Here is a 26,510-nt window from a genome sequence, read left to right as displayed (position 1 = left end):
TAACTAGTCATGTACCCAACCCTGATCGGGAATGTGTGGGAGAACTCTTTACTCACTCCCCAGGGAAAGCAGGGAGATCCTATGTTCCTGCTGTAGACTATATCGATAAGAGATGCAAGCCATATGTAATATGGATATCTCATGGGAACCCGTAAAAGGTCCTCAGGAGGTCATCACGAAAAGTCCTCCTCCTCCTCTGGGCCCTCCGCAAGTCGACTGAAATAGGCCACCACTGTTTCAGATGAGAGAAGATCATCTCTCTGCGTGAAATATCACCCAAGTTAGCCCTTGTGAAGGATTTGAGGCCGTATGCATCGTCTGTGTGCAGAAAGCAGAATGATCGGTTCACATACCCTTTTTGACAGATCATGGATTCCGCGCTCCAATAATTCAGACTCTAATTTTCGCAGCTTCACAATGGTCCCGTATATATCGCTTCGCACTCCCGTGCTCGTGCCGCTTTCGTCGTGCCCTGCATTCGAGACAAATTCGTAGCTTGCTTGGAGCATCGCAAATTGTCCCTCAAGGCGTTCAAGGAGGAAGACCACCGCACGAAGCTGGAAAACATCCCATAGCGGATCGTTTGAAATAATATCGCGTAAAGAACTCGATGATGGTATCTCGTTTCCTTTCCACGTAGCCTTGAGCTCTCGCTGTCCCTCATTCGTCTGCAGCACAGAGAAATCGAGACCGTCCTCTTCGTTTACACATGCCCACCAGACAAACCCGCTCTCCCAGTCCGTCTGTTCTGATGACTGCGGAAGAAAAAGACGTACACCAGGGGCGTCCTGGCAGTAGATTTTCTTTGCTGGTTTCAGGGGATCATCATCGGGGATATCCAACCCGAGAAACAGCTGTCTTGCATTGTTTACCTCACTCTCCAGAAACCCGTAGGAGAAGATCATTTCAGATGCGCCCTTTTCGTCTCCATATCTGCAAAAGTCCGCTTAATAAGAAGCCATGAGTAAACGGAGAAGATACATACGTGATCGTCACTTCGTCTCTGGGCCGCAGCTTCTTTCCCCATCGCAATTGCAGTACGGCATTGCCTTCCGAGTCTGTTTCGTAAAGTGCAACAGTAGCATCCCCAGAAGAGTGATTGGCCATATCAATACATGGCACCATGGCGTGTCCCGTCCCTGGAAGATCTAAAGCTCGAGATCTGTACATCGCGTCGACCTGCTTCCAGTCATCGAGCGTCAACTTGCCAGTCTCCACTCCCCACCATACTCGTTCGCACCAAGCTATGCTCTGGGTAGACTCGCGTAGCAAGTCGAACTCTTTCTCGAGAGAGGATATCTTTGCATCCACTGCGGCTTTAAGTGATGTGCCGTACAACAGCTCGTGCTCTTCTTCTGTGTAGAAGGTAGGCAATGGAACCGAAGCAGGTAGGAACTTGATATATTCCGACCATGGATTAGAAACGCCAATCTTGTAAGGCACATTCTCAAAATCCGGGCTGGAATATGTTATATGGAGCAGCAGAAAGATCAGAATTGCGCCTCGAGCTGTCTGTAACTATTAGCTTTGCGCAAATCGATTCCAATTGATAGAAACAATAGTATAAAGAAACAGTACATAGGTATTATAGCACAATTGCACCGCCATTATGGCAAGACATCGCTAGCCTACCTTTCCATAATCACCCACAGCTTCCAGCACTTCCCTCAGATACCTGTCGGATTTGGCATAGTTCTGCACCAGATCCAATGATAGAACCATATCCGGCGGGACTGTGATTAAGAATTCAGGTTTCGACTCTTCACTCTCCGGATCTCCGTTGTACTTTTCTTCCGTAGCGACAACGCCTGAACCCTTATCCGTTCCATCCTCGGCCTGGAACCGCTCGAAAGCAACGCCATTGAAGCTGATGCCATTGAGCTTCGACCAGGCTGGAAGAGCCTCTATTGGTAGATACTCACGTTTCATGGTGTGCGTAATAGTAATAGCGAGAGGCTAAATTGTGTTGATCATCCCACTATTAACAATTCCCTCAGCGGTTCATGATGGAATGGGACGTTCCTAATCGGGAGGGTTTGGTGGGTCAGCGGCTTGTATACACGTGATATGATATGCACGGGCCATATATAGCTTTCAAGTGACGCCCATCGATTCATTAAAGCTCTTAAATAAACAGGCCTGAATCGCATAGAATACGCATGCCACGAACTTTACGGCATGATACGTTTCCAGCACAAGATGCTAATAAACTGGATGGTGAAGTGAAGCCAAGTTACGTACACTACTAACATTTCTATAAGCATGTCTAGTCCTAGAGCTTTGCTTTCTGATGGATTGAGGATCGATGTCTACTCCTCCTTACGTTGAGGTCTGGTTTCGGGCGGGGGCTATATAGATCTTCGTTGATCTTTGCCGCTTTCTCCTTCACTTCTGCCGTCTCTTTCAGAAGCCGCTCCACGATATATACAGCAGAGCGAGCAGTTCCGATCCCCAGAGTCCATCCGGACCCTCCATGGCCGTAGTTGTGCACGAGGGGAAATGTGACTTTCTCATCTGCTCGCACCTTGACATTGTTCTTGGTAAATGGCCGCAAGCCCTGAGCAAATGGAAAGTCTTTCCTGAAGCCCGCATGATGCAAGGTCGGCATGAAATCTCCTGCTCGATTCCACATCTGCTGGACCTCAGGCGACTCTGGACCCAAGTTCAATTGGCCGTTGTTCGGTTGGATTATGGATCCCACATAGAGGATATCATCGTTGCGCGGTACGATGAACACCGTTTTGGTGGGTAGTTTCGAAGGTCCAATTTGCGCTGGGACCAAATACGCATCAGCGAGGTGACGGAACTTGCCGTTGCGAGTGTTTTCGACTCGTCGAATAGCGCCCCGAACAGGATACACATCTTTGTCGTTGACCAGTTCTCTGGCACCGAGACCGGTGGCGTTGACAATAACATGCGCATCAAAATCTTTCAACAACTCTTCCCCAGTAGTGTAAAGATCCTTGATCTCTCGCGTCTCAAGCGTGGCTCCCTTGTTCTTGACTAGGGCCATCAGGTATGCCAACGCCTTGTCCGTGTTTATGATTGGAGCTGGATGAGAATAACCGCTTGTGAAGTCTTTCCCTCCTAGGCTTAAATTGATCAGGTCCGACCCGAATTTAGTTGCAATGGCGGTCTTATCCTTGTAAGTATAGTTTTCGATGGTGTCACCCATTAACCCCTTGTCTTTCATAACACGTTTGAGCAGTATCTCGTCTTTAACGGCACAAAACTTATCATAGTGCTCATATATCTGCGACTTCTTGTCTTTGGGATCTTCAACCACATTATAATAGAAGAACTGGTGAAGATCTGCGACTTTAAGACCAAAGGAGCGCCCTCCATTTTCGTGATTATTGGAAATACTTGCGAGCTCGGTGTAGAAATCATAGCTGTCCAAGGCCCATTCTCGATAATGCTGAACGTTAGCCCAGCCCTTTCCCGGTGATTCGATCTCTCTGTGCCCGCACCCACCTGGTGGCATCTCCCACAGGGCCGCGGCAATTTGCGAGGTAATGCGAGATCCCTGAAAGTCTTTGGTCCAAGCCCATTCCCGGGCGAGGATGGTCACCCGGAAGCCTTTATCAAGGAGCATCCATGCTACGAGTAGTCCACTGACACCGCCGCCAATGATGAGAACATGCTTGCTGTCGCCTGTAGCTTCCTTGAGAGGTTCATCGGCCGTTGATAGTTTCATGGACTCATACTTGACGGAATCGGATAGTTTACTCGTACGCTGCTTGAGTGTAATAATAGAATCTCCAGTGGCTGCCATGATGGATTCGCAAGCTGAGATGAGACAAGTATGATCTTATAAGCAAAGATATATCGAGAGTTTCTGGTAAAACATCTTTGTATGACTTGGAACGAAATGAAAGATGGGAAGGCGAACATTAAATAACCCCGTATACTTGAATCATACACTAATTCATTGAGACATACACCCATCAGGTACTTTCTCGAGACGATGGTCCCAGAGCTAAGTGACTTACTTCTCTCGTATGATGCATGTATCTGCAAGTCTAGGTCAGGTCTGTCTTCCGACGTACAATGGATATATACGAGTATCTCCAACACGGGAAAGGATTGAGCGTCTCCTCTCGCCGCAGCCTGCAGAGTCCTACATACTGCATAAATGGAGTATATTTACCTAGGTTTAAGGACCTTTTCCTTGGAAGGGACGATGGCCCACTCTTTATGCAGGGCGGAAGTCAGGTAAAGCTTACAATATAAACAAAGGAACGACGTACCCGTGCCGTGCTTGTGCGTGGCTCAGTCTGGCTTTCTTATTGTAGAAAACAAGACTCAACCAGGAGTCGACACAGGGACCATTGTCCCGACTGTCAATTCGTCAATCTTCCTGGATAATTATTTGAGAAAGTATTACCACATTCAGAGATTTAGAGACAGAACAGCTTCTGTTATCCTATTTGTAGATAATTTGTACTACTTCCAATTCGGAAAATACTACCCAATATCAATCCTATTAACGTGTAATGGGATTACCTATTCTAGAGACCGGCAGACAAAAGTTCCCACTTCTGTCTCGCTAGCTTAGTTACTTAGCTGCACTTGCTAAAAGTACGCGCCTCTTTTACAAAAGGCGCTTAAGTACTAAGGTACTCGGCGTAGCCCATAATATAACGCATTATATCTCCCCGCTTTTGCTGTGGGACCAATTTTTCGACAAGAACACTTTGATCTTCTTAGCAGACCAGACCGCATGTCAACGGTGTATATAGTACATACATTTAAATGATTTCCGCCCCTGGCGAATACATAATTACCCCGCCCAAACAAGTACTTTATCCACTATATCGCATCATCCGCGCGTATCTAGTGGCATTATGGGCAGTCACGAAATCTAGAGTCCTTCTGTCACCATAACTCAGTACTACCTATGTTAACCTCTTGTGACGATGTATCTAGCTTTCCAAGGTTTCTTTGTTTAAAAAGAAGCCGAGGAAATTCGCTGTTCCACACTAATCGCGTAAGCGCTGCGGTCTCTTCTGCTGCTATTTCGGGAAACGAGTCTCTAGTTTGTATATTCACTACAACGTAGCATCGATGATCTAAAGGACTGTAAGGGCAACTCGTCCTGGGGTTCGATGTATACCTATATAAGGGGTGCCAGCCCGTAATAGCCAGTCGACTATTACAGTGTTTTTTTAGACTAGTGGCATCTAGGTCTGGAGGCTGGAGACTTAGAATACCCTCTTACAAGAACTGTAGGTAGCAATAGACCATTTCGACTTGCTGTAATGTTTACCGCTGTGTTATATTTTGTTAATCCATAACAGCGAGATTGTTCTGAAAATTAGGGGATTATGGATAGCGAATCCGGCTCTTGCAAGAAATCAAGCGTCAAATATAGAAACGAAAAATCGACCCATAGAGAGCACGGTGGGATAGCATTATCACATGATCGAGCTAACGACTCTGCGATATTTTCCTGAACTCTTGATTATATCTTCTGACGATTACGACTACATGGCTCATCAAGTGAATGATCTTTCCGACGATGATATCGTTCATCTTTGCCCCAATCCTGGTGCAGAAAAATGTGGACGGCTATTAGAAAAGATACTGGGCGACATCATAGTCAAATATGGGTGGAGCGTCACTGGCGATGAGGCCGCAAACCAGGTATACGCTTATCATCAATCACTAGGAACCAACATTCGGGTCCCGAAAGTGTATCGATATTTCCAAAGGTCAGGGATAGGTTACCTACTGATGGAGTTCATTGATGGCATACCGCTGGGCAACTTCGCACCGTTCGATGAACCTGTCCGAGATTTAGCGGAGGCATTTTACGACTTCACCACCAAAGCTAAGGCGGACTTTCCTGGGCCCCGGGGCCGTGGAATCCCTCGAGGATATCTTTTCTCCGAGGACGGGGCTGGTGAACCGCTAGACAGCATGGACAAGCTGAATCTATGGCTCGACAGACGCGCACGACTCACTGGGTCTGAAAAAAGGTTTCAATTTCAGCTTGACGACTGCGTATTTTGCCATTTGGATCTCAGTTACCGGAATATTATTAAAGTCGACGAGTCGTTTTGTCTCTTGGATTGGGAGTTCGCAGGTTTTTACCCAAGGGTCTTTGAAAGATACTGTATCCTCTTTCTCGGACAAGAGGAAGATTATACGTATGCTAAGATTCTTGCGGATTCATTGGACTTGGTTTATCGAAAATATGGGCTGAATACTGATGACCAAGATTTGATTGGCCTTCTGAATCGTGTTTATCAAAACAATTTGAAGTACGATTTGTAGGTCTACTCCGAATATAATGAATGGCAGAATGACCAACTGACTCGGATTATAGTGGTAGCGCATTCCAGATCGACTGGAAAGCCGTAGAAGACTTTAATATTTGTTTAAAGAAAGCGATGGTACCAACCGAAGGCCAGTCTTAATGCCCAGCAGATTATGAACTTGAGGATCTCCCAACAATGAACTAGCAAAGTCTCCCACTTCCATCGGGTCTAGGGTTTATAGAGCAGGTCCTGAGTGATTGAGGTTTAGCATTCTATAGCGGATTCCCTTTTCCATAGCGCTTCGAGAATAGAGCCGCCATTCGAGACCAAGAATTGCTTGCCCCCAGCTGAATTCACTGCGCAGAAATGATAGGCCAAGCTTCGCAAAATGTAAGTAGATCACCGGTAAGTAGAATTGACGAAGAAAGTTGTAGCATTCTCATATGCCTACTAACCGTTCTCTAGTCTCTGTCCAATAAAGAAAAGTGATTAAATACCACGATAACCTGGCAGTTTGCTGCTTTTTTCATACATATTTCCCAGAGAGCAGTCGTCTGTTTTTGTCTCTCTATCAGCTTCTAGAATATACGCAGAAGGCGAGAACAGAAAGAAAGTTTGGAGCAAATATAGGAAGTACTGTACGATAACGATTGAAGGACCGGCACAAGTCCCAACACGGAGAACAACGGCAAAACATCAAAACTCTAGAATGATATTGGCCATTCTCAATCAAGGAGATTACCATAATTTAGAGAAAGAAAGAAAGGGCAGCGTACACCTTAGAATCTAGCTGAGGGATTGACCAGATCAGCGCACATGACGTAACGCAAGCCCAATGCTCCAACAGCTCAGTTGTTAGAAGCGCAAATATCAATATCAATAAAACAACATTACTAACAAAAAATAAAGAAATTCTTTAAGATTCAATTCCTTCTATTTAGCATCGAGAAATTGGAATCGCAAAAGATGGTATAGATGGAGATGTGTGATATTACAGTAATCACCTCAGCGACATCTTGGCATTCACATATCGCATATCGTATTGCAGCATCACGACGTCATACGAAGATGAATAACAACGTAGAGACATTGGACAATCCTGTACTTCAACAGCTAATCGAGAACCCGAGAAAACTGGATTAAGTTAACTTTTTTCTCTTTCCTGCTCGGTATATATTGAGGGGCGTCCCAGTCCGCTCAATCCCAATTGTCATCAGGAAAGTGCCAGTACCAGTACCAGTACCACCACCACCACCATACATTGACAAGCTCAGCATAATCGCATTGGCAATTCACAAGAATCATATATATACAATGGCTAGCAACCGTTTCCCATCGTCGACTTCGAGGGTCAGGCAATTATTGACCCCTCACCTTATCCGACCGTCTTTCGTGCCTGTCCAATCTATCGTCCGGCCCGCGGGTATTCCGGCGCCGTATGGAGTATCCGCTCGATTCAAGAGCGATTCGATGGAGGCTAGTTCTCTCAAGTCCAGGGAATGGAGAGGCACTTCGACAGATGACCATGCCATCAACCGGACGAAGAAGCATGATATAACGGATCCGCAAATGGAATCGACCCAGTCTGGTCAGGGGGAGAGGGAAAGGAACGAAGCGATCGCTGATGCCAGCAAGAGTAGCAGCACGACAGAGAGGGATGTTAACAAGAGCCAGGAGAGAGCCAAGAAGGAGCATCCTCATGCGCCGGAGCCAGTGATCGGTGTAAATGACGAGAAGGGAGAGGTGAGTTCCGCTGATGATGCCCTAGCTCTCTATTCATGCGTCAATTGCCAGCAAGCGTTGTGCATGGTTGTCTAGCATAAGCGATGGCTTCACAAATTTCAAAAATGACCCAGAATTAGACAGCTAACTGTTCCTTATAGAAGGGTTATTGATCATATATCTCCTTCCCGTATCTTTAAATACAGTCATGCACCACCTCTGTTCTATTTTCCGGGAGCTACATTGCATCATTGATAAGTCTCGTTTCTATATTCATCATTATGGCTTGAGAGTGTACATTAGATAATGAAACATCGGCCGGGTACTATCGACCGACTTTGAAAGAGAGTACCTACAATGGTTAAGCGCGTTAGCCATGTAGACATTGGAATAAAAAGATATAGGAGTACCTACGTCGTGTTTCCCAACCTCTACAATTTCATCTTCTGACACCCTCACACCTCCAGCGCCTTCAACATAGGCAATGGGGACGTCACCCATAACCTTGCGGGCCACATCACCCACAGTGCTGTTCCTGTTCGAAGTTAGAATATACCACTCAAGATCCGACATCTGGCGATAACATACTTCTTAACCAGTACACAGTCCCTGAATACCGCGTTGGCGCCGCCGGCTGCTGAAGAAAATGTGTGAATGTTCTTGACAGGAAATACAGGCACGAGCCCTAGCAGTTCTGCTGCTCGCGATAGACACTGGACAACTCCGGTGGACCCAAAGCGATACAATACCATATCTTTCAGATTTTCCACGCGACTAGATAATGTTAGTCGGATCTTGCGACAGACGGTCTCAGGTAAGGGTCTACCCACGTTTTCAACTTTTCATCCATTTCTTTAAGGCCACCGCCCTCAGGATCTCCCATTTCGATGAGGTCCTCCCTGGTATCGACAAATTCACTACCTTCCACGTACTTGACATAGCCTTGTTTTGCCAGTCTCCGAAGGAAGACTTCGGATATGGCCGAGCAGAGAACGATGGACTTCGGATCCTGCATCCTGGAAATCTTGCTTATGTTCTACATCATCTTGTTAGAAGCGAATACGTCTCATTGATCGTAAATCCATTCATCTCACCTTGTCCGCGTCCGGATGATCGATTTTATTCAATGCAAACACGGTAGGAAACTTCTCGTCGGTGAATGCGTTGACGACTTTCTCGACCGTCTCGTCTGACCAGTGCTCAAGTGGCTCCTTTATCTGTGCTCGATCCAGACAACGTTGGACAGTCTGCGAGGTACTTCCGTAACCGGAAAATTGCTGTTGCAACGTCTCGACGGCGGTCGCCTCTGCGAATGATCAACAGATGTTCAGTTGTCGGATCTGAGCGGGCGCGACTTACTGACGGCAAGATGTCTCCTCTTGATGGACCCCCTAAGTACAGAATTAGTCTTAATCATCGAATGTCTGCTCATGGATTGTTACCATTTCTGCATCAGGTTCCCTTCAATCCATCTTACGATCTCGGATCGCAGCCACACAATATCATTAGACGGGTCGTATCCTCGTGTTGCCTTTCCTGTATCGAATATATTTAGTTTCATGATCCAGATATGAAATCCCTGCTCAGAGGATTTTGTTTCCCGACCTTCAGCATCCGTTGTCCCGCTAACGTCCACCACGTGAATCAGAGCATCGGCATGTCGTAGGTCGTCCAGGAACTTATTCCCCAGTCCCTTGCCCTCATGCGCACCAGGAACCAGACCAGCGACATCCAATAACTCGATCGGCACTGATCTCCGTCCCTCGTGACATCCTCCGTAGTTTGGCTTGCATTTATCCGTCAGGCCGTATCGCTTGCAGGCGCAGTCGATCTGGAGGTAACCGATTGCCCGTTGCGGATCGATAGTAGTGAATCTGGCGGGGAGTCTCAGTATCTTGCCGAAAATTCCGCCGGTAACGACACCGATACGCAGGGCCAACGGGAAATCATCATGGCGGCGAAATGCAGGTTGATCTAAGTATAAGAATATAACTTACGGGAAATTGCCTACGAGAAAAATGACCGTTAGATAATTCTAGAGGAGCAATCCGGGAGATTACAGATATATCAATAAGATACTCACCGACTTTAGAACTTGCATCTGTCAAGCTATTCAACGTGGTTGACTTCCCGCTGGATGGCTGTAAAAATCCCAGACCAGATCAGTCGTGAGTCATGAGCGGATAGCAGACATGCTCAAGAAAACTGACCTTTCCCACCAGTCCTATCAGAGGATCGCGCGGCATATTGACAGTAGTATTGCCCTAGCAGCAATCAGGGTCCTCCGGGAGCTTCTTCAATAATGATAGTAGGAATTTGACTGAGCTTCCGCACCGCGCGGAGGGGTTCACTTACTTAGTTACATTTTCTGCTGACAATTCCTGCTATTGCTGGAAGGCGGTGAGTCGGAGCCCCGGCATATCTCCGCATCAAGCCGTTATTATTAATGAACACATGGACGAGATGGCTGAGGACAGGATAATATAAATAATTAGCTAGGTAGTATGGAATTTTCTATGGGTCATCTCAAAAGTGAGGCACAATAAGATAACAAGGTCTGTATTAGCAAAATGCACAGGCCCCTCCTAGTTTCACGAACTATATATAAGTATAGGTACACAACGCACTATCTACCAGACAGTAGTCAGAGTTATTAACATCGGCAAAAATTTACGAAGTGAAATAGGATTTCTAATCAGACAGACTTTTTATTGATAACTAATATCCTCAGCGATCATTTATCCCCACAGGGCCAGGAAATTCGACCCAAAACATGCAAAAGTTATAGATACCAAATACTAAATGCTGCTGCTATACTTCTGATCTCTCCGTTGAGAAAAGGGACGGTTACTCCGGCGTTCCTTACTTCATCAACCAGATATGCTTATGCAATCTCCCTTCAACACTTGACATTGGTATCAACTACTATGTAGGTAATAATTATACTCTCCATTCAAGCCCAGTGCTCATCATATTATATCACAGTTGCTAGCTAAACCACAACAGAAAACTCTTTTCTGAAAATATCCAGCTGACTTACTACTACTACTACTACTACTACTACTACTACTACTACTACTACTACTACTACTACTAGTTAACTATCTACTCACTATGAATAAAAGCATTAGACTATCTAGTTAACTAACTACACCCACCATCCCACTGAATCTCCTATCTTATCTCCTACCCGATGCATACCCGATGCATTGCAGGAAGCGAGAAGGGAATGATCTACATAATAGCAGTCTAAGTAAGTACTCTAGATAGTATGTAGATGATAGCGTAGGTCAGTGAAATTTCAAAATGTCAGAAATTTCCGACATTTTGGATTTAAATTGCGTAACGAAAAAGTGTCCTAACATTTTAAAATACGCTAATAAATTAGTATGGTAAATCTGACCTACCTAATATTTTACCGCTAGTCTATAAGTAGCAAAAAGAAAAAACAAGATTAATTTAAAGCTATTCAACTCTTAGGAAATATCGCTTTTTAAAGCTAGTAAAGGTATTAAACCTCCTAGATCTTACTGCTATATTTAAGCATTAAGCAATCATCCCATTAATCGGCTGTTAGCCGGTAGGGGTTCTTTAATAGCTTTGCCTAGCAGTCCCTCTGCAAATTAGGCTTTCTCTATCTCCTGATCCTCTATAGCTAATAATTCTGCTTTAATATCTCCTTTAATATAGTATTTTATATCTTCCCCCTTTATCTACTGTAGCACCCGCGAGTTTATATAGATATAAATAAGCTTATCTACATAATCAGGGTTAAGCCTATTTTAAAGCTTTATATATTGGAGGTTTATAGTAGAGAAAGATTATTTAAAGGTAATAAAGTTGGCAGTTGTTTTAAATAGCTATATAATAAAATTTGCAAGATCTAGTGTTAGCGGAGTCTAGTAATAGATTATATAGGTTAATAGGATATAAAAGCAATAAAATAGGGTCTATATTATAACTCTCTAAAAGGCTTCAATAATAGGTTATTTCTAACAATTAGCTCTATTATAAAAAGCTTTAGTTCACCCCCTAAAGCAGTAAAAATTAAATACTATTTGCTTACTAATATATTAACTAAGCGCACAATAGACAGTATTATTATAATCCTTAATACTCTTATAATAGGTCTGAGGATCTAGATAATAAGCAGCCTAGTGAAGCCCAGTAAGCTATTTATTTAATCGGCTGTGCTATCTAGAGTTTAGGTATAAGCTGATTTTATAAGTAAAGGACTGCAAGGAACCGGTTTATTATATAAGGTATTAATATATTTTTATCTATTGCTATACTACCTAAATTATTAATAAAGCTATAATTAGGACTACTTTAGTACTTACTATAAAAATATTTAACTCTATATTCTCTGAAGCTAGTTGGATATTATAGATTAGCTTAATAAGCAGTATTAAATCTACTAATAACTCCTAGAACTACGGCAATAGAATCTCTAATTTTATAGGGGGAAATATAATAAATTCCTTTGCCTACTATCTAATCGCCTCATTACTATAGTAGATTGAATAAAGCATTCTATACTATAAACCCCAGCGAGTAATAACACTTAATACTAAGAATAGTCGCTTTTTATAGATCTTAAGCTAGAGATCTTAAAAAATCGCGTGTTATTTAGGGGAGCTTTAAAAAAATCTAACAATCTTCTTTACAGTATTAAAGACCTCTATAATCTTTAACAGCTTAAAGATATCCTTTATTAGGAGTTAAAGCCCATAAGAATTATATAAAATAAAAAAAATAGTATTTAATCCTCCTATCCTCTATAGAGTAATCTATATTAATTACATAATATTGCAGGTGTTACTAGCGAAGGAGTTGATTCTTTTCTAGCTAAGATTATTGCCTAGGATTAATTTTATCCTATTATATACTTAATTCGCAACAGTCTCCGCGTTTATTATTTAGGATCTAATATCCTAGCTGCAGTAATAGAAAGAGTATTTCCCAATAATTAAAAATAGGTTAATGATTCATTAATTGTGTATATTAGTAGTCTTATCGGCGATAATATTCAAATAGCTGCTTACTTATAGCAGCTTATTAACCTCTTTAGCAATTAGCTCATAATAATCTTTAAAAATTATATCTCCTATTATATAATAGTCGGGAGGTTTATAGCTAGGATCTAGACTAGTAATAAAGTCTAACATCATAAAATCCATATATAGGGAGAAGGGTCTGGCACCTATAAAAATCAATATTCTATATTTCTGATCTAACTAATACTTCAATAAAGGAGGTCTAATTATTTTAGTTAGCAGAGTCTGAACAATTCTAGGAGGACCTAAAAATCTAGATTTAAGCCAGTTTAGGCAGCTGCGTAGGTATTTCTTTTTATAGGTAGTATTTTAAACAGTTTTATTATTATAATAGCGGCAACATAAATAATGTTTAAAAAGATCAGTTAAACTAGTAAATAACGGCATATTTAATTAAATATACTTTTAAATCCTCACAAATATAATTAAAAGCATCTAGGAGTATAGAATTAGTGGGTTTACCCCTGCTAAAGCCAATTCTACCCATTTTTAATAATTTTAGGGTATAGTATGCCAATAGAAATTCAAAATAAACATAGATATATATAAAATCAATAGCTTCTGCTTAAATTACTAATTACCAGGTAAAATAGCTCTAACAAATTATAAAATAGGGTAATACAAGCATTTACACCAACTGATTGGCCAGATCGGTCGCTTACCTATCCTATTTAAGTATAGCGTGGAACACTAATTGGTCTATGCGCAGTGAAACTGGAAAGGAAAAAAAAGGGCGAAATTTCAACTTTTCATGAAATTAAATCTAAATTTCCACTTTTCACCATCCCTAGTAGATGAAAACAGAACCTGAACTTATCATCACCTAGTAGTCTATCCACTTCTTTTAATTCTCTCAACCGGAATCCGTTCCACCTCACAGGGGGGGAGGGGGCAGGGGATCCTGGGTTGGTGCCACATTAGAACTAAGGTAGGTACATACATACAGTACTAAGTAGGGATCGCTCCTGCAAGAGTTTGAGAGTAGATTACTAACTAGACTATACTTCTAGAGTCTAGACTTCTTGATAGGGTTCTATAGGAATTCTTTGAAAATATGGAGTATATTGGTAGGTAATTGCAGCGCACTACAGAAATACATATTCGACTAGACAGATAGACAACGCCAAAGCATAAAGCATATCATAAACATCGAGGATACTAGTTAAATAGTTAAGTAGACAAAAGGATAATTACCTAGGTAACCAACAATCATACATAATAGTTAACTAAGTTCTCTCTCAGTATGCGGGATTTAGCCACAGATACCTTAACCTACCATACAAACGAAGTGTGTTTCAGCTAATGCAAATATAATATTACTATTACTCTCGTATTCCAAAACGAAAAGAAAGCTAAGAAAAACTAACCAAGTGGGTAGGTATGATGCTGGCAGTTCTCGAACTTCGCGGGTGACCGGACCGACAGAAAGATCGGCAAGCCGTTTCTTATTTCCCCCAACGGCGCAGTAGTTCACCGTTCAGAAGAAGATTATCGTTGTTCAACTCAACCATCCCTATCCCTGTCCCTGTCCCTGCTCCCGACACTAGACTATGTAGTTATCCATGCAGTCTGTGACCCACGTGCTGGTGGTTAGTATGTACATGTACATACATAAGTTAATTAACTTCTGTTGCAAGGGTATTTTCGTGATTTATCTTGCTTTTGTTACAGAAGCCGATGCTTCTCCCCCCGTCTTACAGGGATATATATCTCTTTGTTCGAGAACTACCCTCGATTTGTCACTTAAGCATCTCTCTATCCTATCCAGTGACTAGGCTGGTACTGCACATTAGTACGGATTTAATTCGAAATTCTATTCTGCTGCTGGCATACCATACCATACTCATGCATTATCGCTTCGGATAGTGGAGCCTTATCAGATGCATTTTACTTTAGACTGTAAAGTTTAGAGTCTGGTCTAGACGCTGGAATAGTACCTTCTACGCATGGTCCCTGACTCCCTGGTCTCTATCTACCTATGGGCTATCGCCGGCAGTGCACGGAGTACTATTCCGCACGGACATACTCCTGGATTTGTTTAGTATGCTTGGTCATAGCGCTGGTCGGGGCACTCCAGCGGTGAATTGTTGGATATGCTCCGTATTCCCTTTCCGTGTAGCGGTGAGTTTGAGCGAGATTGTCTAGTTATTATTATTTCTTATCACTATATGATCTATGCGCAGTATTATTGCTGTTTGTTCCTGGAATATATTGCCGTCTTGGATAGAGAGGAACAGTAGCTGGTCTTTAAAAGCCTTATCAGGCAGAGCAGGATATCGACAAAGTCAAGGGATGACTAGGCGATGAATGGTCGCATGAAAGCAGGACTTAGTGTGGCCCATTTGATTTTTGCTATCTATAGCATGTCTAAAATGATCACGTAGAACTTTTGTCACGATACATAACGGATTTCAGTCCGTAAAGACTGATCTTTTCCACTGTACGATTTATTCTAGTTGATGACCTTCTCCTGGCAGGCGATTCTGAAAGTGCTATATTAGTATGCAAGGTGCTTAAAGATCGGAAAGAGAAGACATACCCGTATTTCTCCTTCAGCTCCTTCATCAGGGGTCCGTTGATACGGGAGTTCATCGGCGCGAGGATACCCTTCTCGGAAATGGTACCATCGAGGACTTGCTTGGCAGCTGATTGGTACATTGCGTCAGTACTCATCTCTCAAAATAGCAATCTGCAGGAAATATCACAGTGCGGGTTACGTACCGACTCCGCAAGGAACGCCGACCAGCTTGGCCATTGCCGAATAACCACCGGACCCGGTGGGAGCACCGTATTCGCAGAGGGTAGAAGTTCTGGTTTCTCGGCTTCCATCCTTGTTCTCGATTTCGAACTTGTGTTGAAGCATCTAAAACGGGGATTAGAGATTACTGAAGATCGTTTGAAGGTCAAGACTGTACATACCACCAGGTCACGCTCACCCTCCTCAAATTGCATCTTCTCCTCAAGAGTGGCGCACAGAGTGTCCAAGGGGTTACCCTTGGGGGTGATCTTGGCATCGGAGAAGATACCAACTGCATCGTCATGTTAATCGGGAAGAAGCGATTATGGATGCTCGCAGTTACTTACGCCACTTGAGACCTGCAACGATTCTGTCCTTCTCATCGTTGTCCTTGAAAGCGGTCTTGGATGAGATTGCCCACAGGAGATCCTTCTCGGTCGAGGAAGTAGCACCCAGGATCTTCTGGGTGGCTTCCTTCCAGGCAATGGGCTCCTTCAGGAAGCTCTGCTCCTCGTCGCTGAGGAAGCCGATGTCAACGAGGACCTTGACAAACTCGGGGAATCCTTGGTATCTCAGGGTCTAATAGCGGGTTAGCAGTACACAAGCCTAGAATGGAAAGAAACAATTCCTTACACCACGGATGATGGTCTCAGCCTCGGGGATCTGGTAGCGCTCCTTGTACGGGGTAGAGTCACGGTTGGGGTATGCGACAAAGGCAAAGCCTAGATATGTAAGAATGGAGCACAAGCATACTGCATTGGATACCAAACGTACCAGGGTAAATGTGGTAAGGCTTGGCGGTAGCCATCAGGTCTTTTCATGTGGTGTTAGCGTAGTACTTTATATGGCATACGCAAGCGGTTCCTTACCAGGACCGGCGACATCGACGATCTTTCCACCCTGGTAGAACTTGGCAGAGTTTCTCAGAGCGAGAAGGACACCGCGGGAGCTTTAGCCATGTAGCGTTAGTATGATTTCTTGAATACAAAAGTACAATGTAAAACCAATAGGGCACATACGACCAAGAGAACCTATGATAGAATAATATTAGTATTGGTCTTTCCAAAGGATTAAGATATATTTGTACTCACTTGTATCCCAATGGGTTGCCAGAATCTAAAACTCAGTCTCAGCAATATACCCATACGTCACGTCCATTGCACATACCTTCCGGGGCGGGCAGTCCACCACAGTATGAGAGGAAAGACTTGATCTTTCCACCAGCCTTGTGGACGTTCTCAATGGTAGAAATGGCATACAGGTGGTCGATACCAGGGTCGAGCTGAGAAATTGTTATACTTATGAAGACAAATAACAACTCAGGAAGTCATTATAAAACTTACACCAATCTCGTTCATGACAGTGATGCCCGCATCCTTAGCCTGCTGATCAAGCTCCATCATAGCAGGGGAGACGTAGCTAGTGGTCACGACATTCTTCTTGTTGCGAATGGCGGACTTGATTACATCGGCATGGAAAATGTACGGGATCAAGCTGATAACAAGATCATGCTGGGCGACAGCAGCATCCAGAGCAGCGGGGTCAGTGACATCGAGAGAGATAGCCTTTGCGAGCTTAACACCCTCCGAGAGCTTCTTGGCGCTGTCAAGACCTCTGCAGGCTATATATGGTTGTGTCAATTGAATCATGTCAAGCTATACATCCATCCGCCAAATGACTCACCCACAGTGACCTCAACGCCGGCGTCACTCAGGACATCCAGCGTAGGTCTGGCAACGAAGCCCGAGCCGCTGGAATGATGTTACTATATAGATCACTACTTTGGGATTGTTTTCACTCGACACTTACAGCAGCAGAACACGTTGAGGAGCCATGGTTGTCGGTCTATAGTAAATGCGTAGAAAGATAGCTGTTCCAGGTGAAGTTGTGCGCGTGTGCGGTGATATTATTACTCAACTGCAGCGCCGGAACAAGTGGGGGTACTCGCTTGGAGGGGCAATCTGCCATTCGCATCTTGCTAATCTCAGATAGGGAAACGCTTGCCCTGTTTAGGTTATCCAACGTCATGTGATTGGCGTTTTCCGAGGATTTGCCGACTTTTTGGTGTCTTATCGCGATAACCAGATTGATAATCTTGTACAATACATGGAGACATACATATCAGCATCATGGAAAGGGTTGACTTATGACTTATTAGTACCAAACACCGATTTTGGAAGTACATTAACGGATAATATTGATCTGATAGTAGCGGTACAAGTCACAGAGGAATGATATATAGGTTGCACTACACAGTTAACACCAAATCTAACATGGGTACTCACCTCAGTCCTTCGAGACCCCATAGCACTGATGATTTTGTCTGCATAAATGAGTAACGAACAATAATTGCTTTCTTTGCGTAATATAAATCTCACTGACCTCTCGAAATACGCATTCCAGTCAGTCAAGAATCAGTACTGACTGTAGGTAACAAGCAGTGCCTGTTCACGAGGCAGGAGAGAGAACCCCTCCAAGGACTGTCGTCGAGCATTTATGACGAGCAACGACTGCTATAGAAACTAGGACCAAAGGGCAATCAACCTCGGAGCCGGTACCTACGAGGTACACAGGTCTAAAAAGGGCTAGACGAGCATCTCCCGTACAATAGACGCAAGGTCTAAGCGGGCCCGTGGGCGGTTCGCAATAAGGAGAAACTAAAGAAACCGACCCCATCCATCCATCCCTGGAGACCCTTCATAACCATAATTCAAGAAAAGCACACAGCCAAGGCTTTTTACTCTGGACTCTGGAGGAGTACCCCACGGAGAAAACCCGGGGGCGGGAAGGTTAGGAGCAATAATACGGAGTACGGAGTAGTTAATGATAAACGCGAAAAATCCCCGGACCGCAACCCTGCGCCCATGCGGCCCCGAATCCTCCCGATCGGATGCATATGTATCACTATCTTACCTAGTCCACTCCGTATCCCATTATTATTATGAAAGGTTACTAGTTATCGTATTCCAGGATTTTCGTTTGGTCTTCCGCAATTAGAATCGAAAGATGGTGCAATGCGCTATTTCGATTTTGCGGTCCCGTCTTTCCCCCATGGAGTCTCCATGAAAGTTTGTTTTTGAGGATAATAATCATAATAATAATAATGACAATGACCGGTCGCGAGAACTGCTAACCCAACCCACCCGCCTGTCCCCGTATATTCCCCGTATATTCCCCGGTGGTTACAAAGGTGTGGCTCGGTCCTAAAGCGCCCGGGGTTATCTGGGGCAGAACAGGGGTACTTACCAGGACGGGAAAGGAAAGTTATCCGTGGATTCTATACTCCGCAGATAGTCTAATCATGATGCGGACATAATGAATAATGAATTATCAATGAATGAGGACCTCTTGGTAAGTTAGAATGTCATGGTAACCATGGGAAAGATTCCGAATTGTCGGGATTGGGCTTAAGTTAAGATTAAACGTTTTACCCCGACTTTGCTTTTCCTTTCCCTGGTTAATGGAACTGGTGATGAAGTTTCCTGTCTTTTGTTCTGGATTTGCTGTATCGCTTACTTAATGCAGGATGATGGAGGGGTGGGCAGGCAAGAGGAATGGAAATACTTTCTGATTCTCGTGTTAGTGACGTCCAGATTTGTTGATCTTCGAGGGGCACGAGGGGCACGAGGGAGGGGGAGGGGGTTTGGAACGTTCTGCCAGCTGCGCTGCTGCTATCTAGGTAACGTTAGCTGTGCAGACATGCTCTATTCTAGGATGAATTCTTAGCGTGGACGAGAAAGAATAAAAGAAAAGAACTCACATCTACCAATCATTATTCCACGGTCGAAAACAGCAGTAATGAAGATCATTGATCTTCGCATTTCGTGAAATGAAATCTGAGACCGACTGAACCACTGGTCAAGACGTGATTCCAATAGAGCCCTTTGAAGATAACTACTACGCCGCAACTGTGGGTTAGTTAGCAGTAACTAGTAGTTGGATCTGGATCAAGGTATTATTGCTTTTTCGGCAGGTCCATCTGAGTTGCATTGCTAGAGACGTACTCCGTACTCGAATAAGCAATCATACTGATAGATATGTTTCATAGCTTATGCTACGTATCCCTGGAGCCTGCGATAAAGCGTTGTGATCTCGCTTCCAGACCAGGGATCATATGTAGTAAGTTGTAAATCGATGTGGATGACCTCATGCATCAGGACGGATCTGAATAGGTTAGCGTTCTACTGAATCTCTTGTCAGTAGTAGACTAGTATTGCATGTAGGATTGTCCGTGCCGCAGCATCGAGCAATACTCTAATTAGTTCCGCATGCAGATTGCATACCTAATCTACCCCACCACGATTTTCTACCTGTCTAGTAACCGCTCCGTTTTTTTGTGGCTTCGGCCGGTGATGATTCCATTTCCGTGCCATGTGCGAAAAATCTCCGTGGCTACCGCTTCAAAGTGGTATTCGGTGAGTCGTTAGCGGGAGTTCAAAAGAAAAAAGAAATCCTAGAAACTAATGTTTCTGAAACAAGTCCAAAATATCTTAGTTACGCTACGCGTAAAAAACTGGCTCTGTGAAGAGAAACCTCGCCAGTCTCACGGAGTAGAGTCGAGTAGTGTGTTCCGATGATGTCAACCGCACAAACCCTGAGGATGCTACGCCTCTCGGATCATATCAACCGAAATAGAGATAGGGTCCATAATGCCGTACGTATCCCGAGCCAAAGGGGCATAGTCCAGGCTGTCAAGAGCCCAGCAGTCGGGTCCAGGTACCTGCGATGGATCATATTTTTTTGCTTCTTTTTTAACTATAGATCCCGCCTTTTCCGCCGCAGAGTGCCGGGAGCCAGTCCTGCAGCGGTGAATGGTAATTATCACGTCTAGTCTGAAAAAGGCGATCGGTATTGTTGACCGGTGGAGGGACCGATAGTTAGAGATCTAAGTCACGGCGGTCGTTCGGCCCGATCCTCGTCCTGAGGCGGGCACAAGTGAGAAGAAAGAGAAAAGAAAAAGAATAATAATGAGAGAGATCTCGTTGGTTTCCGTCGATTGAACGCTGCGTAATTAATTGAATAATATAGATCGGTAGTGCCTACCCTGCTTCCACTGCCGGTAGGGTTCATTGTTAAACTCACATTAAACTCAATGCTGTGGTCGGTTCTCCTACCGGCGAGCATCGTGACCTGGGGATAGTTTGTTTTTCTGGGTCAACTGAGTGATAGAAACTCTTTCTGTGATTATCACGATATCTAGCCTTGATCTTCGTCCTAGGGTACTCGATGGAGCGTCTGCAGACTTGGAATCGAGATCGACGGTTGGCGAGGCTCCGCCTGGGATCTCCCAACGCTGACGCTTGAAGTAGGGTGCCTGATCCCCTAGATAGCGTGTCACTAGCGCCAATTCTTACTTCCCACCGCCAGCAGGACAGGATGAAATTTTGAATGAACCTTGGAAACGAGTCCATTTCCCACCAGCAAGCAGAAAAAGATAGATTATTTTCTTACTGCGGACGTGGCGGCCTCACGCAGAAAAGCCTCATCCACAGCGACTGCCGAAAGACCCTGCGGACTCCGGAGTGGGTTCATCCGCCAGGAACCGGGGTCTGGATCCGTACTCTCTACCTGTCTAATAATCGACTCCTACAAGCAATGCGGATCACAGTCTTAAAGCGAGACAGACCGATATCGCTGGGGGCCTTTCCAAGTCACGTGAGTGGTGCTAGACTATGCTCGATCGGAGAGCGTCGAGCAAAAAAAGGGGGGCAGCCCTACTACAGAACCTTCTGGGCGCCGTCCATCGTTTTGAAGCTGCCATCGGGCACGGGCTGTCTATCTAGTCTATTGGACTGGAATACGAGGTCGTCCGACTCTGGTCAGCATCATTCGTATGGTGATCATCGGACGACTCCAGAGCGAAAAAAAAAAAGCCTGTCGAAGCAGGAACGGGACGATCACGGAACCCCTCGCGGGTGAGGTCGAAGTTGCACTGCCCTGCCCATGGGGAAAGTTAGATCATCTCGCCGTTGGCAGTTGCACTCGTTTCGTCAGTCGATTCCGGGGTAAAAGTGAGTATGGTATACTACTGGAAGCCCGTGGCTGAAAAGGCGGCTGAGGCAATTATTCTCGACGAAGACGGAAAATGCCAAACCAGGCATGAAAGTGCGACTAGACTACGCCATCGGACGGAATCCAGTAATAACTCACCCAAACACTGGACGTCTCGTGCCTCCAGCGTCAGAGGGCTAACGGTGTCGTATTCAGAGACTGTTGCGTCGAAAAGCGAAAAGTAGCGACCCCTCGCCTGGATTGACCAGAGATCCCTCTTTTTACTTTATTTGGTTCCCTTTTTACCCTTTATTTCCCTCACCGTTGTTGCTTTAGTGGCAGACGATCCTTGTAACCTGAGGCAGTGAAGTCATGGTTTTCCCCGGGGTCCTTTCGGCGGATAGCAGCGTACTTTTCTCGGCGGAAACTCGTGGGAAAGATTATTAGCGGTGATGGCTTTAGCGGCTGGTTCCAAGGACCGCTGCTGGGACCGCCACTGGGGGAGCCGACGTGGAGAGAACGAAGACTGCTTGTTCCCCCGCGACGCTGGCTGGCCCGGGGAAGGGGCACGAGCGAATCAGCGGCTCCGGTGTCGGGGGGGTCCCTGGAGATGGAAGACACTCGGGGATCGTCGAACGAAAAGGCCCGCTGCGATCGATGGTCCCCGACGTCAGCAAATATGGCTCTCTCGTCAAGGTGGCTCGCGCGCGATGCAGAGAGCGGGGCGAGTCACTCGTCTGGAGATCGCAAGCAGACTAGACTATCTAGCGGCTGCTTGCAAGTTGATTTGATTTGACTCGACTCGACTCGACTCGACTCTGGTTGCATACTTTCACTTCATGATCAGTAGTGAGTAGGTAATAATAAATTAGATAGAGTGGTCTGGCGCTTATGGACGAATTGTGTGTGTGTGTGTGTGCAAGAACAAGCAGTTCGCCCGCTGCGTCACGAGTTCCATCGTTTTTTTTATTCCCTGGACTTGCTGCCGGACTCGGCGCATGTGCCTGCCGGTGGCCACAGGGATTCTGGTATACTCCGTACCATAGTTACTTTACTACTAGGTATTTTATTCTTCTTCCTGGCGTCTCTCTGGCCAGCACAGTCGACGCATTCCCAACGAGGCCTGCAGGCGACGCCAAGTGGGGGTATTCTGGTAATTTATCCAATCAGCCCCCTGCCTGAACAATCGGCCGCCAGGTGTTTGCTGCCTTTCCCAAGACTCGTCGTGTTCCCAAGTTTCCCCCCCTTGGCCGCTCCCCACGACTGACCACCCGCGCCCGCTCCACTTGGTGGAACCAGCCTGACCTCCCCTTCCCAAGGCGCCCCCAAAAGATGGCCGCTTACCACGTCTATCCATAATAATCCATAATCCATAATCCATATCCATATCCATCCGGTCCTGCCCCCCGTGTTCCGCTTTCCCATTCTTATCCACTCTCCTCTCCTTCTAGACGTACGCTTAGATACTCTCGACTCTCTATCTTATCACCCTGGGCCATTTGCAAATCGATCTGGCAATTGGACACGAGAAAAGGAAGAAAAAAAGAGACGGACGAGAAAAAAAAGAAGATATCAATCACGAAAGAAAACGAAAACGACAGAACTATACGACGACGAACTTGCCCAGACTGGGGTGTCACGACGCGCACGGGGACAGATGCAGACGACTGGTTGTGCCAGAACGTGTTAAACCGCCAACATGCCGGGAATTCTACCGATGAAAGTCATCAAGGTGGGCAGCAGCTCCCAGAGCCGCATTGCCCAGGCCTGTGATCGTTGTCGAAGCAAGAAGATTCGATGTGATGGCATTCGACCATGCTGCTCGCAATGTGCCAATGTGGGTTTCGAGTGCAAGACCAGCGACAAGCTGAGCCGTCGCGCCTTCCCGCGAGGATACACAGAATCTCTGGAGGATCGGGTACGGACGTTGGAGGCCGAAGTACGGGAGCTGAAGGGATTACTCGACGAGAAGGACGAGAAGATCGATGTGCTCTCCCGCATACATTCATTTTCCCCCCATCCACACAAGACGGCGTTGAAATCACCGGCGGCAGAAGAGAAGAAACAGACGACGACAACGAATCACAGCGGTGAAGGTGTCATTCGGGTGCAGCATTCACCGTCGCTGCTGAGGAACCCTACACCAGACACTCCATTTGCCGGTCCCTCGAGCACTAGAGCGTTTGTTGGTATGTATACTCTTCCTCCACGGATGACGCAGTAGTTGTGGGTGACAGGATGCTGACGAGGGTGGTTGATAGATGTGTTCACGAGTAAACTGGAGGAGAACGGCCAGTCCGCGTCGAGTTTCTCGACGCAGGAGCTGACTTCGTCTCCGCCCATGATCTCCTACCCCGTCCTCGATCAGACCATCAAGACTCCTCCTCGATTGGTATCGGACCAATTAATCAATATCTTCTTCCAAGAATGGGCGCCGCTCTATCCGGTCGTCCATCGACCAACGATTCTCAAGACCTACGATCACTACCTCACTGATGCAGACTCTCTGTCCAGCAACAAATACGCCGCGGCTCAGTTGAACCTCATCTTTGGAATTGCTGCGCTTTCTGCGAGGGTAAGATACCACAGCGCTTCGATTTGATCCGTCGAGCATGCTGACCGTGGCAACAGTCGAGGACCAACCAGGATCCAGCGTTCTTCGAACAGAACTGGTACCCCGCTCTGGAGTCTCTGTCCGGAGATGTGTCCATCGGCACTCTTCAGTGCCTCATCTTGGCCCAGATGTACTGCACCGCTAAGGCGGACTACAAAGGTCTCTCGCGGTATCGTGGTCTTGCGGTCGGACTAGTCCACCAGCTGGGGCTCCACCAGAGTCAGAAACGCTTCTCTATGAACCCGTTGACCAGCGAGACCAGAAAGAAGGTCTTCTGGTGTCAATATGTTCTGGATCGGTACGCTCTCTCTTCGCTAATAACGATGTTTTTATTGGAGCTAACAAGTCTCAACAGTTTCTCTGCTGCTCTGACCGGCCTGCCCGTGCTCCTGCGTGAAGACGATATCCGAACCGAGTACCCTGCGGATGTGGACGACGAGAATGTGACGGAGACTGGCTTCCTTCCTACGCTTCCGGGCGAATCGACACGCCTGTCCAGCGCCCTTGCATTGTTTGCCGCTTCGCGGATTCTGAACAAAGTCCTGGAAGACTTGTATCCCTCGCCTGCTGGATATGAGATCCCAGTCTCCAAGCTCCATGCGCTGTCCGAGCAGTTGGATGGGTGGTCCAAGAACCTTCCTCCGCACCTGAGACTCGAGTTCGCGCAGGACAAGCCTAGCACCAATGTGACCAGCAGTCGGTCTCCTCTTCTGGTAAGCTCGATCATTCTTCGTCGTTGACTCTGGTACTGACTCTACGTAGTCAATGGTGTATTATTACATCCGAACACTGATCCACCGCCCTGCGGTCTGCTTTGGAGATGCTACCATTGCCTCCACTTCTGTCCTCGCTCTGTCCGACTCGAATAAGCACATGATCCAAATTCTGGACTTGCTTGATGAGAGGAGGATGAGCCTGTCCTTCTGCATGAGCAGGAAGGAACTGGTCTTCCTCTCTGGACTGGGCCTACTTTGGCAGAACATGGGTCTGAAGCGCGACAGCAAGCTTGCTAAGGAGAGCCAGAAGCTTCTCTCGACCGTCATCGACCAGCTTGAATCAGAATCAGCCGGAGCCGCGGCTGAATTCACCGTGGTTGCCAATCTGCTCATCTCTGTCGATGGTGGGAAGCGTGAAGCGGCCGCCAAGCAATCGTCCGAGATGCGCGAGTCATCTCTCAAGCCCAAGTCTCCAAAGAAGCAGTACCAGCCCTTGAAGTCTCGTGGATCAGTATCCGGGCCCTCGTTCCAGCCAGCACGAGCGGAGTCTCACTCCCGCAGAGCTACCATCACCAACGCCAGCCCTCCGACACCCCACCGGCACATTCGCTCTTCAAGCCGGTCTAGCCTCCCCGCCCAGCAGACGGACCACATGGGCCAGATGGGCGCAGAGAAGCCTCGAATCAACGATCCTTCTCTAGAGTACAATAACTTCGAGTACTTCCCTCTCAACGCTGACTCTCATCGCGCCATGTCTTCCTCGGATCTTCCCAAGTCTGCGCTCAGTATGGCGGATTGGGAGTTCGTCGTCAGTGACATGGCGCAGGGCCACTCCAATATTTTCACCGGGATCTACGGAGGAAAGGAATGCGGTGAAGACCACGGGCCTTTTGCTTCTCTGACTGCTGAATTTCAGCAACAGCATCCCAATTCCTTGAGCATCCAGCCCCATGCCACTGAGGCTCACAGCTTGTCGCCAGAAGCCTGGTCTTCCAGCAGTGGCGACTTGCCGCACAACCAAGGGGCAACCACCCAGAGTGTTCTGAGCTACTCGGAGGAGAGTCTGGGAAGCGCCGAGGAGGTGTCGCCGCTTAATGATATGGGACTGCACCACCAGGATAACGTGAACCTGATGGATCCTTTCAAGGGGATCATCATCCCGGCGGCAGATGACGAAATTGATGATTTTGGCCTGGTCGACGGCTGGGATCGACGACTGGCGGTTTAAGTGCTTTTTTGCTTCCACCAAATCGGAAACGGTCGTTTGGTGTATTTGGAGTTCGCTGCCATGAGTCTGGCAGCATATATTCTATTCTTCAGGAGGGAACCTTTTTTGGAATTGGCTATCATGGATTCGATTCTATTGGCGACAGCAAGGTCTGGTGCAGGCTTTTTGGGCGATTTGGATTA

The 26,510-nt window shown here is 46.1% G+C and overlaps 7 protein-coding genes across 7 annotated transcripts; 3 read left to right on the top strand and 4 right to left on the bottom strand.

The window, feature by feature from the left end:
- Nucleotides 1-57: 57 nt before the first annotated feature.
- Nucleotides 58-2,000, bottom strand: C8Q69DRAFT_267476 (hypothetical protein). Its single transcript, XM_028626759.1, has 4 exons — nucleotides 1,633-2,000; nucleotides 986-1,512; nucleotides 354-933; nucleotides 58-260 (listed from the first exon to the last, which is right to left on the bottom strand). The coding sequence occupies exons 1-4, from the start codon at nucleotides 1,927-1,929 to the stop codon at nucleotides 174-176; spliced, it is 1,491 nt and encodes a 496-aa protein (XP_028485445.1). The 5' UTR covers nucleotides 1,930-2,000; the 3' UTR covers nucleotides 58-173.
- A 106-nt stretch (nucleotides 2,001-2,106) lies between these two features.
- Nucleotides 2,107-3,764, bottom strand: C8Q69DRAFT_467504 (FAD dependent oxidoreductase). Its single transcript, XM_028630631.1, has one exon. It carries the CDS (start codon nucleotides 3,695-3,697, stop codon nucleotides 2,273-2,275), a length of 1,425 nt encoding a protein of 474 aa, XP_028485444.1. The 5' UTR covers nucleotides 3,698-3,764; the 3' UTR covers nucleotides 2,107-2,272.
- Nucleotides 3,765-5,490: 1,726 nt separating this feature from the next.
- C8Q69DRAFT_507121 (hypothetical protein) lies at nucleotides 5,491-6,422 on the top strand (the record flags this gene model as incomplete). The annotated part of the gene is made up of 2 exons (XM_028632858.1): nucleotides 5,491-6,275; nucleotides 6,332-6,422. The coding sequence occupies 2 exons, from the start codon at nucleotides 5,491-5,493 to the stop codon at nucleotides 6,420-6,422; spliced, it is 876 nt and encodes a 291-aa protein (XP_028485443.1).
- An 862-nt stretch (nucleotides 6,423-7,284) lies between these two features.
- Nucleotides 7,285-8,195, top strand: C8Q69DRAFT_267405 (hypothetical protein). Its single transcript, XM_028626758.1, has one exon. The coding sequence runs from the start codon at nucleotides 7,578-7,580 to the stop codon at nucleotides 8,079-8,081; it is 504 nt and encodes a 167-aa protein (XP_028485442.1). The 5' UTR covers nucleotides 7,285-7,577; the 3' UTR covers nucleotides 8,082-8,195.
- On the bottom strand, nucleotides 8,196-10,231 carry C8Q69DRAFT_520798 (GTP-binding protein; the record flags this gene model as incomplete). The annotated part of the gene is made up of 10 exons (XM_028633506.1): nucleotides 8,196-8,337; nucleotides 8,400-8,520; nucleotides 8,574-8,759; nucleotides 8,816-9,021; nucleotides 9,080-9,291; nucleotides 9,345-9,376; nucleotides 9,428-9,521; nucleotides 9,591-9,859; nucleotides 10,065-10,126; nucleotides 10,196-10,231. The coding sequence occupies 10 exons, from the start codon at nucleotides 10,229-10,231 to the stop codon at nucleotides 8,311-8,313; spliced, it is 1,245 nt and encodes a 414-aa protein (XP_028485441.1). The 3' UTR covers nucleotides 8,196-8,310.
- Nucleotides 10,232-15,494: 5,263 nt separating this feature from the next.
- On the bottom strand, nucleotides 15,495-17,614 carry C8Q69DRAFT_507118 (Apo Saccharopine reductase; the record flags this gene model as incomplete). The annotated part of the gene is made up of 14 exons (XM_028632857.1): nucleotides 15,495-15,525; nucleotides 15,582-15,687; nucleotides 15,764-15,905; nucleotides 15,962-16,071; nucleotides 16,127-16,358; nucleotides 16,413-16,501; nucleotides 16,554-16,592; nucleotides 16,649-16,728; nucleotides 16,799-16,810; nucleotides 16,871-16,895; nucleotides 16,947-17,061; nucleotides 17,123-17,400; nucleotides 17,463-17,530; nucleotides 17,589-17,614. 14 exons carry the CDS (start codon nucleotides 17,612-17,614, stop codon nucleotides 15,495-15,497), a joined length of 1,353 nt encoding a protein of 450 aa, XP_028485440.1.
- A 5,855-nt stretch (nucleotides 17,615-23,469) lies between these two features.
- On the top strand, nucleotides 23,470-26,328 carry C8Q69DRAFT_402563 (acetate regulatory DNA binding protein FacB; the record flags this gene model as incomplete). The annotated part of the gene is made up of 5 exons (XM_028627965.1): nucleotides 23,470-23,959; nucleotides 24,032-24,345; nucleotides 24,402-24,682; nucleotides 24,740-25,097; nucleotides 25,147-26,328. The coding sequence occupies 5 exons, from the start codon at nucleotides 23,470-23,472 to the stop codon at nucleotides 26,326-26,328; spliced, it is 2,625 nt and encodes an 874-aa protein (XP_028485439.1).
- Nucleotides 26,329-26,510: the final 182 nt, after the last annotated feature.

The sequence above is a fragment of the Paecilomyces variotii genome, assembly GCF_004022145.1.
Source record: "Paecilomyces variotii strain CBS 101075 chromosome Unknown C8Q69scaffold_5, whole genome shotgun sequence".
Lineage (NCBI taxonomy): Eukaryota > Fungi > Ascomycota > Eurotiomycetes > Eurotiales > Thermoascaceae > Paecilomyces > Paecilomyces variotii.
The sequence above is the reverse complement of the archived record's forward strand: the minus strand, read 5'-3'. Positions and strand labels throughout refer to the sequence as shown.

What these genes read in the sequence shown, in the direction of transcription:
- C8Q69DRAFT_267476 (XM_028626759.1), bottom strand. Translation starts at nt 1,929, where the DNA reads ATGAAACGTGAGTATCTACCAATAGAGGCTCTTCCAGCCTGGTCGAAG. An exon ending in CTGTGGGTGATTATGGAAAG is followed by an intron (nt 1,513 to 1,632) that starts GTAGGCTAGCGA and finishes TAATAGTTACAG; the next exon opens with ACAGCTCGAGGCGCAATTCT. An exon ending in AGAGACGAAGTGACGATCAC is followed by an intron (nt 934 to 985) that starts GTATGTATCTTC and finishes GGACTTTTGCAG; the next exon opens with ATATGGAGACGAAAAGGGCG.
- C8Q69DRAFT_467504 (XM_028630631.1), bottom strand. Translation starts at nt 3,697, where the DNA reads ATGAAACTATCAACGGCCGATGAACCTCTCAAGGAAGCTACAGGCGAC.
- C8Q69DRAFT_267405 (XM_028626758.1), top strand. Translation starts at nt 7,578, where the DNA reads ATGGCTAGCAACCGTTTCCCATCGTCGACTTCGAGGGTCAGGCAATTA.